This window comes from Rhagoletis zephyria, unplaced genomic scaffold, assembly GCF_001687245.7.
Source record: "Rhagoletis zephyria isolate East Lansing unplaced genomic scaffold, Rhagoletis_zephyria_1.1 Rzeph_scaffold_07406, whole genome shotgun sequence".
In the NCBI taxonomy this organism is placed as follows: Eukaryota; Metazoa; Arthropoda; class Insecta; order Diptera; family Tephritidae; genus Rhagoletis; species Rhagoletis zephyria.
Window position 1 is genome coordinate 12,330 of NW_016164489.1, and position 14,657 is coordinate 26,986.

The 14,657-nt window shown below is 35.9% G+C and overlaps 1 protein-coding gene across 1 annotated transcript in view; it reads left to right on the forward strand.

Annotated features, from left to right (window-relative positions):
• Nucleotides 1-10,891, forward strand: part of S (EGF receptor activation regulator Star) — a gene marked incomplete at its 5' end in the record, with an annotated part of 23,215 nt that extends 12,324 nt beyond the window's left edge. The window contains 3 exons of the mRNA XM_017630125.1: nucleotides 4,091-4,596; nucleotides 4,699-4,869; nucleotides 4,948-10,891. Of these exons, the coding sequence (XP_017485614.1) occupies nucleotides 4,091-4,596; nucleotides 4,699-4,869; nucleotides 4,948-5,166 (896 nt within the window). The remainder of the gene's footprint in view (nucleotides 1-4,090; nucleotides 4,597-4,698; nucleotides 4,870-4,947) is intronic.
• Nucleotides 10,892-14,657: the final 3,766 nt, after the last annotated feature.

Below are 14,657 nucleotides of genomic sequence, written 5' to 3' on the forward strand. Positions count from 1 at the left end.
TAAGCAAAACGTTGAAAATTATTGAAATCGGACTAAAATAACGGCCGCTTCTCATATAAAGGTAAATTTCAGAAATGCTTGAAACTTCAATATTTCGAAATTGAAGGACGCTAATTTACTCAAAATTGATACACCCCGGCATACCATCTAGCGGAAGGTTTCGGAAAGGTGAAAAAACATATATTTAATACTTGCGCCGGGTATTTAATGTTCGGCTTCGCCCGAACTTAGACTTTCTTACTTGTTTCCTATTTGTTTTAGTTTTTTTTTAATGTTTATTTTTCATCATGATTATTATGGTTTTCTTAATTTGTTACATTTTTTTTATTTGTGTTTTAGTTTAACTTTATTATTATTATTTTTTCCTTGAATTTTTTTCAATCTATGGCCCACCTTAGTTTAACTTGGTTATTTTTACTACACAGTTTGTTATTTACGATCATTTTTTACGGTTGCCGCCTTCTGCTATAAGCGGCCTCAATATAAAACTTTCTTATTCTACAAAAGTTCTATAAAATTAACTTTGTTGCAGGCGTTAAAAGTAAACACTGAAAAGTTGTGACCAAACTTTAAAAATGCTATTCTATAGAGTGTTGCCATAAATAGATGGTTGGCTAGCAGTGGGCGGTGTGTCGAATGAGTAAACTCCAAGTGCAAATAATAAATGTACATATAAACTATGTATTAAGCTTCCAACGAATGACACATGAACAATGAAAAGCAAACAATGTAGGGCCAAAGAGTTCGTGCCACACACTGTGTTGTCCGTAGTTCGTCGTTGTCCGATGCCCCTTTGCCTTTCCAAGCAACATTCGCACACTCGCTTTTATGACCAAACTAACTAGTGTCTAACGGTCACTACATATGCTGTTATCCTTACCTATCCTTCAACCTAAATGGGTGTGTGAAATCTGCCGCGAGCATTTTTAAATTGCCAGCCGACCAACGCGACGCTCGCTGGTCACTCACTAACACCTTTACCACCATTTCCGAAACACACTTCCTTTCGCGCTTTTTTCCATACTTTCGCATTTACTATCCTTTCGTTGGGCATTTATTGCTGCCTGCCTGGCCTGATGAGCATAGTCTGCGAAAGCAAGCCACCCTTTCGAGCGTTGTTTCGAATTCGGCGCGCTTATAGGTGGCATAAAGAGGTTGCCACACACACAGCGCAGTGAGTCGCCGCGCGGGGGCGTGCCGCTTTCACCTTCAACTTTGACAGCTTGTAATTTATTAAAATGCGCTAGTTCATTTGGTTAAACTAATGTATCTACCTGCCTGCTTACATACTTATACATACAATTTTTAACATATTTTTCGCATTTATTTTTGCCGGCTGCAATGGTTTTAGTGTCGACATTTTGTGCCATTCGGGCATAGCATGTGAAAGTCAAATAAACTACTGGCGTGTGGCGTATCTGGGCAAACAGAAACAAAACAAAAAAAAAAAAGAAATAATAATCTAAATAGTAGTCGCAAATGTATGTAAATTTGCACTAAGCATTTCGCAATTACTAACTCCGTTCTTTGTTGTTGGTGTTACTGCTTTTCCTATTTTAATAACGGCGCGTGGGTGTTAGCCGCTTTATTAGCATTATATAATTTAATGATTCCATATCTTTATGCTGATTAGGTAATTTTAGCAAGGACACGCGACTCTATGTAACGTTATTATTGCTTAATGAAGGCTTAATGAATTTAAAATGAAGACAGAGTTACACAGTGTAGTCGCCTTTTGAATATTGGAAATTTGAGCTTTTAAAAACTAAACCGAAAGCAATGCAGAAAATAATACTCTTAAAATGTATGGCTTTCTCAAGACCTAACATTGTTCCTGCTTAACTGAGGAGTGATATCTGAATTACGATCTATTGGCGATTTAGTTGTAAGCAGTGTTGCCATCTATATACATTATATACGAAGGGATTTTTTTGTTCAGATCATCAGATCCGCTGCTTTCGTTCGAGCAGTCAAACTAAAGGACTCGAGCTGTAGACATGCAATAACGTTTACTTTCTCGAAGAGTTGCGTCCTTTTAAAAATTTAATACAAGTTATTTAAAATAATAAATCCCAAACCCTTGGCTGGTTTGTATATGGTTTTACCATATCATGGACCCCTATTCGCAAGTTTCTTGATATACATACCTGCTGGTGTCTGTTATACAAGTTTGGCTCTAAAATTTTCTCCGTAGAGTCATAGCTCGCAAATTCGTTAACCAATTCGTTATCTTGAAATTATTAAACCTTCATGGGCCCAAGTTCAACCTCAACTCATATTCCTACAAAATTTTTGATGAGGTTTTAGGCGTTTCCAAGACCTTTATTGTATTTAACTTTCATTTCAAACTGAGATTTGCTGTACTCCCCCGCTAGTTTCAGCTTCATTGATTTCCATACATTTTCAGTCGGATTTCCGTCTGGCGACTGTGAAGATCAAATCAGTGAGGCCCTTCTACTCCCGCACTATACAAACTACCTGACCAAAGCGAGGCATCAACATGGATTCCGTAAAGTGCACAGCACTTAACGCCATAAACAACCAGATAACTCGTGGCCTCAACCGAAACCGCCCCTGGGAGAGAAAAATTCTAGTAGCGTTGGAACTGTCCAAGGCGTTCAACACCGTCAGCCACTCCACGCTACTGGATGACCTAGAGGAGGCCTCCTCTCTCCCACAGGGACTTAAATGGTGGTCGGCGAATTATCTAAGTATTCGACACTCGTCATAAATTTTTAGAGATAAATAGAGCAAACCCAGGAAAATAAAACTACTGTTTACCTTTTACATTTCTAAGCCTGTTCCAAAAGGAGTCTCGATTGCTCGCTAATGGCGTCTGAGAATGGAATTGATGACTTGTGCTCGAAAGTAAACGGTTATCGCGCCGAGCTTTCTCGCATTTTCTTGGACTTGGACGAAGGAGGTAAAAGTGCAACTGGGTATTCACGTCGATGACGGACCACCCGGACGGTGAATAACCCGCAAGTCGCTAGCCGCCAGCACCTGGGCAAATACAATGAAATGTTGTTGACAACGTACAAGGCAATTAGCCGGCCGGTTCTGCAGCGCCTGTGTTTTCGCCGGGGTCTTGTAGGACGCAGTGGATGAAGCTACAGACCTGCAGACGGCACTCCGGACAGCGACAGGATGCCTTCTGATGGCGCCACAACATCACCTACACGACGAGGCTCATATACTCCCTATGAAGGAGCATAACACAATGCTCTGTAAGCAATTCTTAGTAGGGTGTCACCGACGTGGGAGATTCGTCTGCCTCGAGAGACTCGGACCACAACAGCCCAACTTCGCTCTGGCTACTGCAGCACGTTAAACTCGTACGTGAGCAGAGTAAAAGCAAATGTGCCAAACGAGTTCCCGCGATGCGGAGCGACACCCCATGACTCTAGACATATCTTCGCATGCCCGCTAAACCCCACTTTACTAACGCCTCTGTCCTTATGGACAGACGCTAACGATTCTACACCAACCGATCTGGGCGGGGTTGCTGTAGCCGCTACAACAACAATCAAACCAATGAGTTCGCGCTAGTTTCCTCTTTATTATGTGCTCTTGAAGACCTAATGTGAGTTTGAATTTTGTGTCCAAATAATTTGTGAGCATGATGAGCTTGTCATATCCTTGTAATGTGAAGCAGCCCAAGCATAATCCGGAGCATGATGTTTCACAGATCCCAGAATCAGCTTAAAGCCTTTAGCTAACCAAGCATGCTCAACAGTGTTTGCCATTTTTGAGAACCACTTGCCTTCTATAAATTTCTGCAAGTAAGAGTCGTACCCCAGTTGCTAAAAACTGGATCTGGAACTCCCTCAGATGTTGTTTATTGTGTTCAATTCCCCAGGGTTCTATGGAATTTCGATGAACACTCCTTGACTAGAAATAAAGCTGGTCCGTACAGGTCTCATCTTTTTCCATTTTTGCTGGAAGTAGTAGACGTATTCACCATTTTTTGCTTAATAATAATAAAGTTGATATATGACTATATTCATGGCATTCTCATTATTATTCACGAATTTTCCTGTTTACACATTTCACTAATCCGTAACCTCTCTTCCTATTCTTCCATTTACAGAGATTCGTCATAAACAATTTAAGCTGAATATGTCGCGCGACTGTGAATTCTTCGGCGTGGCCCAAGATAATCCCACACTCATAGCATTCCTGCGCGAAATCCAGATGCGCAAATACCCTATGCACTTTCTCAAGAATGCGCCTTTAGACGATGCAACATCAACCGCGTCATCATCAGCAACAACAGCGGCGATGGCCGCTTCCTACTCCTCAGCAGCGACGCATTTTAATTTCAGCGCACACTACTCTGAAGGTTTGGCGCCCGAAATGGCGCATTACGTAGCCGATCTGGTGGGTGGGAAAGAGAATGGCGCCTTCATACAATCGCTGCCGGGTGCGATGGGCTATTTAATAACCGCACCATGGCTGGCGGCGACGCTGAATTGGGCGGGCTTGGTGGTAGAGCCGGAGCCACGTCGTTTCTTCACGTTGCGCAAACAGAATGCGCAACGGCCGGGTCTGGAGGTGGTGCACGCATGCATCTCGCCCAATCCGTATCCGAAAGAGGTGAGTGCTGTGAGTGTTTGAATGGTTTTAGCTATGAGAAAATTAATTTTTTTATGTATTTATTTTATTTACTTTTTCTCTCGCCCGCCTGTGTGCCACTAGGTTACCATACACAATGAAGAGTCTGATGTGCGCATCAATAGTCTGTTGGACGAGGAAACTTCGTGGTTTAATTCGCGCGTCAAATGCTTTCCATTGTATTCGCTGATGTTGGCGTACAATCGTGTGGATTATGATCTGCTCAGTTTGGGTGTGCATGGACACGAGTTGGAGGTGAGAATACAAGTTTAATTGTAGACAAATTAATTACATAAAAATTAAATTATATTTTTTTTTGTTTTCTGTACGCAGATCCTAGAAACGCTACCCTTCGATCGGGTACAAATCGAAGTGATATCCATACACCTGTCAGAGGACATCGCACGAGGCTACGTAGATGCACTAACGGAGTTCCTAGCGGGGAAGTCATACAAATTGCAAAAGACCTTCGGTCGCAACTTTTTCTTTCAACGAAACAAAACGACGAGTCGAACACGAAAAAAAGACATACTGCTATTGAAAACGCCTTAATTAGCAGCAGTTGCAGCAGCTGTGGCTGTTCGAATTGAAGGTGCTGCTGCAAAGCGAGGACCAGGAAAATGGGGGAATGTCGTCAAGAATGCTGTAGCCGTCGCTGCTAATGTGAAATCAAAGCCATTCGTTTAATTCTAATAAGAGTGAAAATTTTTTATTCGAGAAAATTTCTGAAATTGCTGCATACTTGTGACACGGTAAAAAAAAAAAAAACAAAACTTGAAAATTTTGGGGAAACCAAACAATGAAATAAGTACATTACACAAAAGCCCGGTGCACGCACGCGCGTACCTAGAAGTAACAAACGATTAGAACGTGTTGAAGCATGCTAGTATTGTGTAACGCGAAAATAAAAACAAAAACACAAAATTTGCAAGGCGCATAAATTAGAGAACGGAGGGCGTTAGGGGGGAATTTACGCAGCGAAATGGCGATAATCTTAGACATAAACATTAAAACGAATTAAACGAATAATTAGCATTACTCGTGTACGACGCAGGCGCACTTTACACGAAGCGAGAGGTGCAAAGAATTTCCTTAGACGTCGTAACTTAAAAAAATAAAATACAAAAATATCTAAAATACTTGAAGCGTGCGTCCGCGCAATCGACAACGAATTTTTCAAATTTATTTTTCAAATTTATTTTTCAACGCACGTTTTTGCCTGCATTTTTCATTGTGTGCTCCGCTATCGTGTATTCATTATTATCATTGTTGTGGGGGGGGTGGTACAAAAAAAAACATTAAAATTAACCGAATTTTCTGTTGAGGTCGTCTTCGATCGCGATTACTATTAATTTTTAATATTTAGTTTATAAGTGAAAAAAATATAACAACAAAAAATGCGAATGCAAAAAACCCGCATCAATGATTGAAAACAGGTTGAAAAATATAAGAAAGAAAAGATCTATTGTCGCTGTTGTGTATAAAGTTTGATTATTAATTTATATTATAGTATATTTTGCACACTTAATTTAGTTTTGTAATTAATTTAAATGAAAACATAATGCTTTATTGTAATTTAAATTATTGCCTAAACAAGTAAACTTGTCCGAGAAGTGAACAAAAGCAAATGTGAATGAGTCTAAAATATTTGGTTAATAAATATACATACATACGTAGCAGTTAGCGCCGCATCTCAGCCGTTGCTAGTTTAAATACAAAGAAAAATTAAATATATATATAAATAAATAGCTATAGTAATGCAAATTTGATATTTAAATGTTAATAAAATATAGCAAGTATGTAATTGAAATAATATATATACCTACATACATATATAAAATATATATTGTAACGCTAAACATACACATTTACGTACGTACATACACGTAAATATATAATTGACTGTTTAATATTAGTATATGAAATTATTGTTTACGGAGCAGCTAACAAATAGACTTTATACATAGAAAAAAGGCCGGGTTGTGAGGCTATGGTGGACAATATTTTACGGGTGTGTTAACTTGCAAAAGGCCGAAAAGAGCTAAGTTGCATATTAGCAATAGCAAGACGTTGCGCCACGTGTGTAGAAGAGCATAACTCATTTACCATTTGGGTTATGTGGTCGCATCACTGCGTCATAAAGTCAATTAAGTATTTGGCAAAGTAGGTTTTTATAGCAAAATATGCCTATTAAGCGCATTTCTAGTTGAAGTGAAATGGCCTATGTAAAAATAAAATAAAATGTTTTCTTCCATAGCATCCCAGTTCAGCCTCAAACAAATACACACCACCACACAAAGTTTAAATAGTTTTAACTTCAAAAGTGTGCAGCTAAAAAAAAGGAGGGCAGCTTAAAAACACAAAGAGATTATCCAGCCTTTAGTAGCTTGAACCGCAAAATATCGTACTGAAACTAAATTATACAAAAGAAAAATTAAATAAAATATATAAAAATTTAACTACACTTTAGAGGAAAAATTACGAAAAACTAAGCGTTAAAGAAAATAATAACACTTTTTGGTACTAGTAAATGGAAGGCAGCAGCAACAGCAACAGCAACAGTATTAAAGTAAAGTATATATATTTTCGTTTTTTGTTGAATAAAAGCAATGCAATAAATGTCTTAAAATATCTCTGTAAACTGAAGTAAACTCGATTACAAACAGAGCGATGCAGTACATTTAGTTGGAAAATATGTAGTAAATCTTCTGCGTAAAACAGAATTGCAATCTTTCATTAAAGTTCATCACTATAATTTAAAATGAATTTTGATAATTTTTCTTCTGTCTATCTATTGTTTATTTATTTTTCCGAATTGTAATTTTCTGCCCTTATCATAGACGGTATAAAGTAATTGCACATTGAAACTAGTATTAACTATTTGGCATTTAAAAGTGCGAGTTGGTTGTTAGAAAAATTAAATGTTTCACCGAGTTAATTTCCTCTAATCGTGCGTCAATATTGTCTCTTAACTATATAAACTCCAAAAACAAGCGCCTAAATTGTTGCTCAATATCCACACCAGTGACAAAAAAATACTTCTCAATTCAAGTAAACAAGCATTTAAAATAACTATCTACGAAATCAGCATCCGCTTTCGAGAAAGGACAACCTTTCCATAAAAAAGTGTTCAAAATAAAATCAAAAAAAAAAAAAAAAAATACCGTTGGAAGCACGCCGCCCCAAACCACTAAACATCACATGCTCAAGCTCACACCTACTTACAAAAAACAAAAAAGCAACAACAACCAAAACAAGCATAGAAATTCTAAGGCTACAAATAAAATTAATAAAAAATAATAAACAAACACAAAATCACAAAACTCAAAAGCCTCACACACTTAAACTACTCGTTATTTCTATTTAGATTAATGTAAATGTACGTAAGCTACTAGCTATCAATAATTATTAATTAATAATAATAAAAAAATTTAAATTTAAATATAATTGTTTATGTTTATTTTTTTTGTTTTTGTTTATTTGTTTGAACTTTTGCTGCTGCGTTCTTGCGTGCGTCAGTATTTATGATTTAAAATGCCCTAGTTTACTAAATCATCGACATTAGATTAACATTAACATTACCATTATCAGTATGACATTAACAAGAAGAGCAGACAAACAAAAAATAATAAATCACAACAAAAAAAAACTAAAGTATGAGGAAAAGACAAAAACCAAATGTAACGAAGGAAATGTGTAATCATTACAAGCGAAGCAATGCAAAAAGTCCCAAACATTTTCTCATACAAAATCAAACAAAAAGAAAAACACTTTCATGTTCAATAATTATAATTATTGTAAAAATGCTAATTATTATTAATGTAATTGTATAGATGCATAAACACACACACACACACTCATACGTATGCATATGCTAAGTAAATTTACACAATTCTTAAACTATTTGTACGAATATTTGGTAAATGTGTAGTAAGCGTGCGCGAAGAAATTTAAAATGTATTAAAGTGAAAGAAAATAATAATAATAATAATAAATTTAAATAGCAAATAGCAACAATGAAATGGCAAGCGTTGACCTATTGTTTTATAATACATGCATAGTCTAAAGCGCTAATTTATATTTATTTTCTTTCGTTTTTTCAATATTTATTTATTTTTGTTACGTTTTTTTGTTCAAGAATATATATAGTCAGCTTATATTTATAAAAATGCGGGAAGCAATGAAATGTTCGCCTCGAAAAACTCTCAACTATTAGTTGACATTGTGATCGCCCTCATAGCCTTAAATGCTCCTAAAAACGCATACATATTTCATGGCGAAAAATCGAAAAAAAAATAACATCCATTTGCATGATATTGTTTGCCACGTCCATTGGTATGAAAATTTAAAACATTCTGTGTGTTGCTTTGACTTTACTTACAAAGTAGACAATGTAGTAACGTTGGCTTGGCATATCCTCACATAAAGGCCGATAGCTGTTGAGTATGAGATATACAATTTTTGCACTTCGAAAGTCATTCGCACTCGCATTTCTTATAAATATAAGCTTTTGATATTATGTTTTTTGTTTATTTTTATTTTTTTCTTTATTAAAAAAATTAATGTTTCAAACGAGCAGCGCACTTTGCACAAACTGGAAACTAAAACCAAAAATCGTATGTTGTTGTGAAAGCAAAGAAATCCTCCAAAACGTGTTTAGGGAATGCTGCTGAAGTTACAGTTCTTCGCCAAAATGAATTTAGATCGTTCGAGTAACGCAGGGCCGACTGTTGTAAGAAGGATATTTGTATAAAACTGCCTTTATATATAAGCTAAGCTTTTATGCTAATTTACACATTTAGATACTTTAAACATTTTCAAAAAAAAACCTTATAAGACGTGGAGTTAGAGCAATATTGGGTGTACAATGTCAACTGGGAGTGATTTTTGAACTTCGAATGCGACTGAAACTTGTAAAAACAAAACTAAAAAAGGCATCTCAATCCTAAGCTGACTTTGTAAACCCGCCTTAGAACACTTTTTTTGGTCTGTCGTAAATTCAAGAAACAAAAAAAGGAGTCATATTGTTTCCGACGACTGTCGAGCCTACTTCAACCTGAACGGTCCAGATTTTTAATTTGGCAAGCTCTGTTCACCCGGCAGCATTCAAGTATTTGGGAACTTTCTATGCTGTTATAAAAACAAAAGCATTACATTAAAAAGTCGGCTCTGTATTTCAGTATAAAGAAGTAGGAGGAATACCGCGATCAGCATTTTAGGCAGACAACGTATGTATATCAGTGAGAAGGCGCAATTCCAGTGTGAGCTAATTTGTTAAGCATGGTTAAAATCGTGGCAAGCTCTCATTTCTCATTAACATTATTATTACTATTATTTGTTCGACTAATTAAAATTTATAAATAAATTGCGCTAACTTTAAGTTAATTAGCTTAAATTTATGAGTCGAATTATATGTATGTATGATTGTAATTTGTATTTATATATAAAAGCTATAGATATATATGTTTATGTACGTGTAAACATATACATACATATATTTTTTGTCAATAAGTGCATACGCGTTAAACTGTAAAATTTGGCCTACTTGTAAGTCACATCACGTCATTTCACACATTTATCTCATCTCATTCTTACTTGCCTCATTTTATTAAAAGCCATCTGCAACTTACTCGACGGCAACGAATTTTTTAGCTAATTTATTTATTTTTGTTCGTTTTTCAAATGCAACGAAGTTTATTAAATGCACTCAGATGTGTTCCTTCATCCGCCCATGCTCTACAAAATGTCCAAACAGCACATGCTCTATAAGTAATAAGAACAAAAAAATTAAATTATTGCTACCGAAAAGCAGATTAATATAAAAAAAAAATAATAATTGAAAAGAAAAAACAAGAAAAACAAAATTGCGTTTAATAAAAATGCAGACTAAGCCGTTGGTCGCCTTAAATATTTACACTCATAAACTATAATGTATGTATGTACTATATAATATTCAAATATACATCGATACACACACATACACACAAATATATAAATGTAGTAAAGAAGAAGAAAATTAAAAGAAAAGCTATGTGCAAAAGAAATTACAAAGTATTTCCAACTATGGTTTACACGCTCGCACGCACGCTATTGCGGCCAGCAACCGCTCACTTTGCCCTTGCACATACTTCTTCATTTGTATAGCTAATTTAATAATTTCATTTACCAATTCTATCTTGTCTTCAACAACTCGCCTATCTTCTACTAGTTTGCTCAGTGTTTTTCTTCTTTCATTTTTTTTTTATCTGTTCTTTATCATCAAATCTAACAAAAAAAATCTGTAATCCTCGCTTTAAAATCAAATTTATATACATTACATACTTATATAAATAATTATACATTTAGTTATCGCTTAAGTTTAAAGAGAAGAGTAAATAAATTTTAAACGAAATGCTATCACTGCAACAGCAACAACAACGATAAATGCATATGTACATACATATATACATATGCATAAAACAAAGATTGAAAAATTTATAATTTAAATATTACAAATAAACATCGTAATTCCAAAAATATAAATAAAAATAAAAAAATATTTGCAAAATAGTAACAAAAAATTATGAAAAAAAAAATTATATATATTTTGTTTTCTATTTTGGACTTTTGATTAGACAGATTACCACCACCTCGGTTTCTGCAGCTCGATTTGTTTTTTTTTTTACAAAAGGAGAGAAAACAGTAGTTAGCTGTTTGAGTGAATACCTTTTTAATTCTTTTTGATTACTCGAAGGGGGGCCATTTTTACTTTCATTGGAAAATCAAAATTCAACAATGGTAAGTATATATGATCCTAATATATTAAATCAACATAGTCCATTGCATTTTTGGCGAAAAAAAAGTTCCAATTTCGACATAAAAATTTTTGAATTGGTAAAATGTGGCGCAATAATGTCAGAAAAAACTAGTTTTGCCTTATCGCAAAAGTTGTTCTCTCATGCGAGAAAAAAAACTGGCAGAAAATAGGAAAATTCCGCATTTCCGTGGAGCGCCAAAAGATTAGCAAAGACACGACCTCGAAAAAAAATTCTCTGACCAATATTCTGACAGACATTTCCCGCTTGAGTCTCATCTGATTCGTAACATACCCTGAGGCGCAAAATTTGTTGGTAAATTGTACAGGGTGACACTTGCATCAGCCACAGGGCGTTACGTGGCTACAAACGGCAACGTGCGCATAGGGTGAACACGATGAGTAATTTTTTTTCAAATTCCGTTATTCGAAACAAATTTTTGATGAACGTTTTTTTTTTGCAGTTTGCTTATAATCAGATTTTAAAATTTTTAATTTTTCGATCTAGTTGAAATATTTTTGAGTATGCACCATTTTTAATCATCTTGGTATCGGATGAAAGTGCATAGCTTTATGAATTCTTTCAGGTCATTTAATAGACCTGGTATTTCTAAAAGGTGGTGTATTGGCATGAAAAACGCTTCACATAGCTTCGTCATTTCTGTGCCAATTTTCTTAGTCAGTGAATCAGATAAGCTATACTCCTTCGTATCTTATTGATATTGGAGTTTAGTGGTATGTAATACAATTTCGGAAGCACCCAGCAAATTTAAATTTTTTAAGTCAAGTTTTAACGGAATTAGGTGCTTACAGCGCCAATAAAGTAAAAATAAGATAAATGGTTAGTAGGGCGTGCCATTTTTTTTTTACTTTGCGTGTATAGCACAGGAGGGTTCTACGTGTAATTCTAAGCTAATGTGCCGAAGAAACCATGTCTGTGAAATCAATTTGAAGTTGGCAAATTGCGAAGATTATTTTTCCACTATCTGTATGGGAAAACATTAGGACATTTTAAATAAAGAACCGACTAAAACGATCCAATGATCGGTAATAAACCAAATTAGAATAGGACCACCCTCGGGGTACCACCTTACCGATAAAAAATTAATTATTGAACACGGGTTTCGTGGTGAAAGTTATCCGGTGAAATACAAAAAAAAATCTATATATATATCGATGATAAGGTAACGTCTCTCCTTTTTGTTTGTGAAGTCGGCTAAAAATGAATATTTGTAAATCTGTATATACCCAACATGGAATTGACAGCCGCCATTGACAATTGAGTGACGTACTTATATCCATCTCTAGCCATCACGTGAAGTATCACGTAGGCAAAGAGCCTTCATCATATCCTTTCGTACAAGTTTTTCGCCGGAAAGCAGGGAAACCTTGGACGAGTGAATCAAATTTCTAGTTCCGTACTAGATCTTTATCACCACCAGTCCAAAATCAGCGAAATGTGGTCCTTTTAAAAAACTATTTTATTTCACTTTTTCTATTAGAAATCTACATATACATATCTAAGGTGACGAATTTAGAACTGGTTCAGAACTATAGAAAAAGAGATGCAGCGGGGAGCTTGTTTAATAATAGATCGGCGCTTACACATATGTTAGTGTTTGGCCGAGCTTCTCCTCTGATTTGTGGCGTACGCCTTGATGTTGTCACACACAGGGGAGGGACCTACAGTTTTATGCCGACTCCGAACGGCGATTGTATTTTTATGAGAAACTGTTTTCCATGGCAGAAATACACTCGGAGGTTTGCCATTGCCTGCCGAGGGACGACAGAAAAAACCTTTTTTTCTAGATTTTGCGGTTTTTTCGTTCAAATACGCTTTTCTTCTACACTTCGCAGATGCTTTTTCATACTTTGGTACTTGGGATCTTCTGGAATCTAAGAAAATAACAGCAAGCACCTCTGCAAACTCACTCAGCTACAACCAAAGGTAGGTAAACGTACATTTCTTACAATCATTCAGAACTAGAGATTTTCCCCACAGGGTACACACGTACTCATGAACATATCAATTCACATTCATGCATACAAACACAGTAGCCAAAGTAAGAGCAATCAACATCTCCGATATGCCAACGGAGATAGGATTTTGTGTCGGCTAAATGAAGAAATACTTCCGTTGATGAGTGATTTGCGATGGGCGATGACTGCTGATAAAGAGCAATTGTTATGACACTTTTACGAGTGCTTACCGGATTTTCTAGCCGCAGTCAGCGAGTTTAGGCTGGGCCAATAGAGTGGGCGGCGGTGGCGGCACCAGCAGTCAATACAAATAAGGACAAGAAAGACAAAAAATAAACAAAACAAGTGGCGCCAACAAAACGGGATGAGTTGGCATATTGTCTATGGCGACAAATACATGCAAACATATGTATGTATGTACTACATACACTTGAGCCTTTATCACCAACACCATTCACCCCACGGTTAACCATGAGACAAGCAACCAAACTCGCCTGCTCGCAGTAACTTTAAGAATATCATGGATTAACTTGTCGCCACAGCAGCGCAATGAATAAACGGAAACCAAAGGGCGGCTAGATACTACAAATGCAAAATAAAATGTGGCATGGAAATATATGAAAATGCTGGAATGTGGAAAAGTGGATTAATGAAAGTGGATTTGACAAAGTCCTAGCTAAAATTGCGGAAGCATAAAACCAAATGCATGGAAAGTGATTAAAAAACCAAGCGAAGCAAAATAAACGACTTGTTGCTGTGCAGAGCAGAAATCAAGGCAAGTGTACCTAGCATATCGAGCCCTAACCGCCAAAATAACGTAAGCTACATTTTTTTCAAAAATTTCTTTTGATGCAGAAATATTCCGAGAGCATCTAGATGCATTTCTGCATCAAAAAGAAAATTTTGAAAAAAAATGTCGCTTACGTTATTTTGGCGGTAAGGGCTCGATATGTTTTCAGCTGTTTTATTTACCAAGTACTTACTGTGTATGCAATTGTTTGTTTTAAACATTTGGTAAATATATAGATTTAGTATTCCCTGCAATTAATCCATTAATATCGGTTCGTCAGCCATTACCTTCGTTCATCCGTTATTGCAGAATCGAAAGATATTTTCCAGGCATGTGAACCAGTTTTGAACCAAACCGGGTTTGAAGCGGAAACCGTTTTGTTTTTCTATTAATTAACTGAACCATTAACCGAACCGAAATTTTCCACAAATGTTTGATCCGAACCGAATCGAAACCACTTTAAAAATTCGTATTTATGAT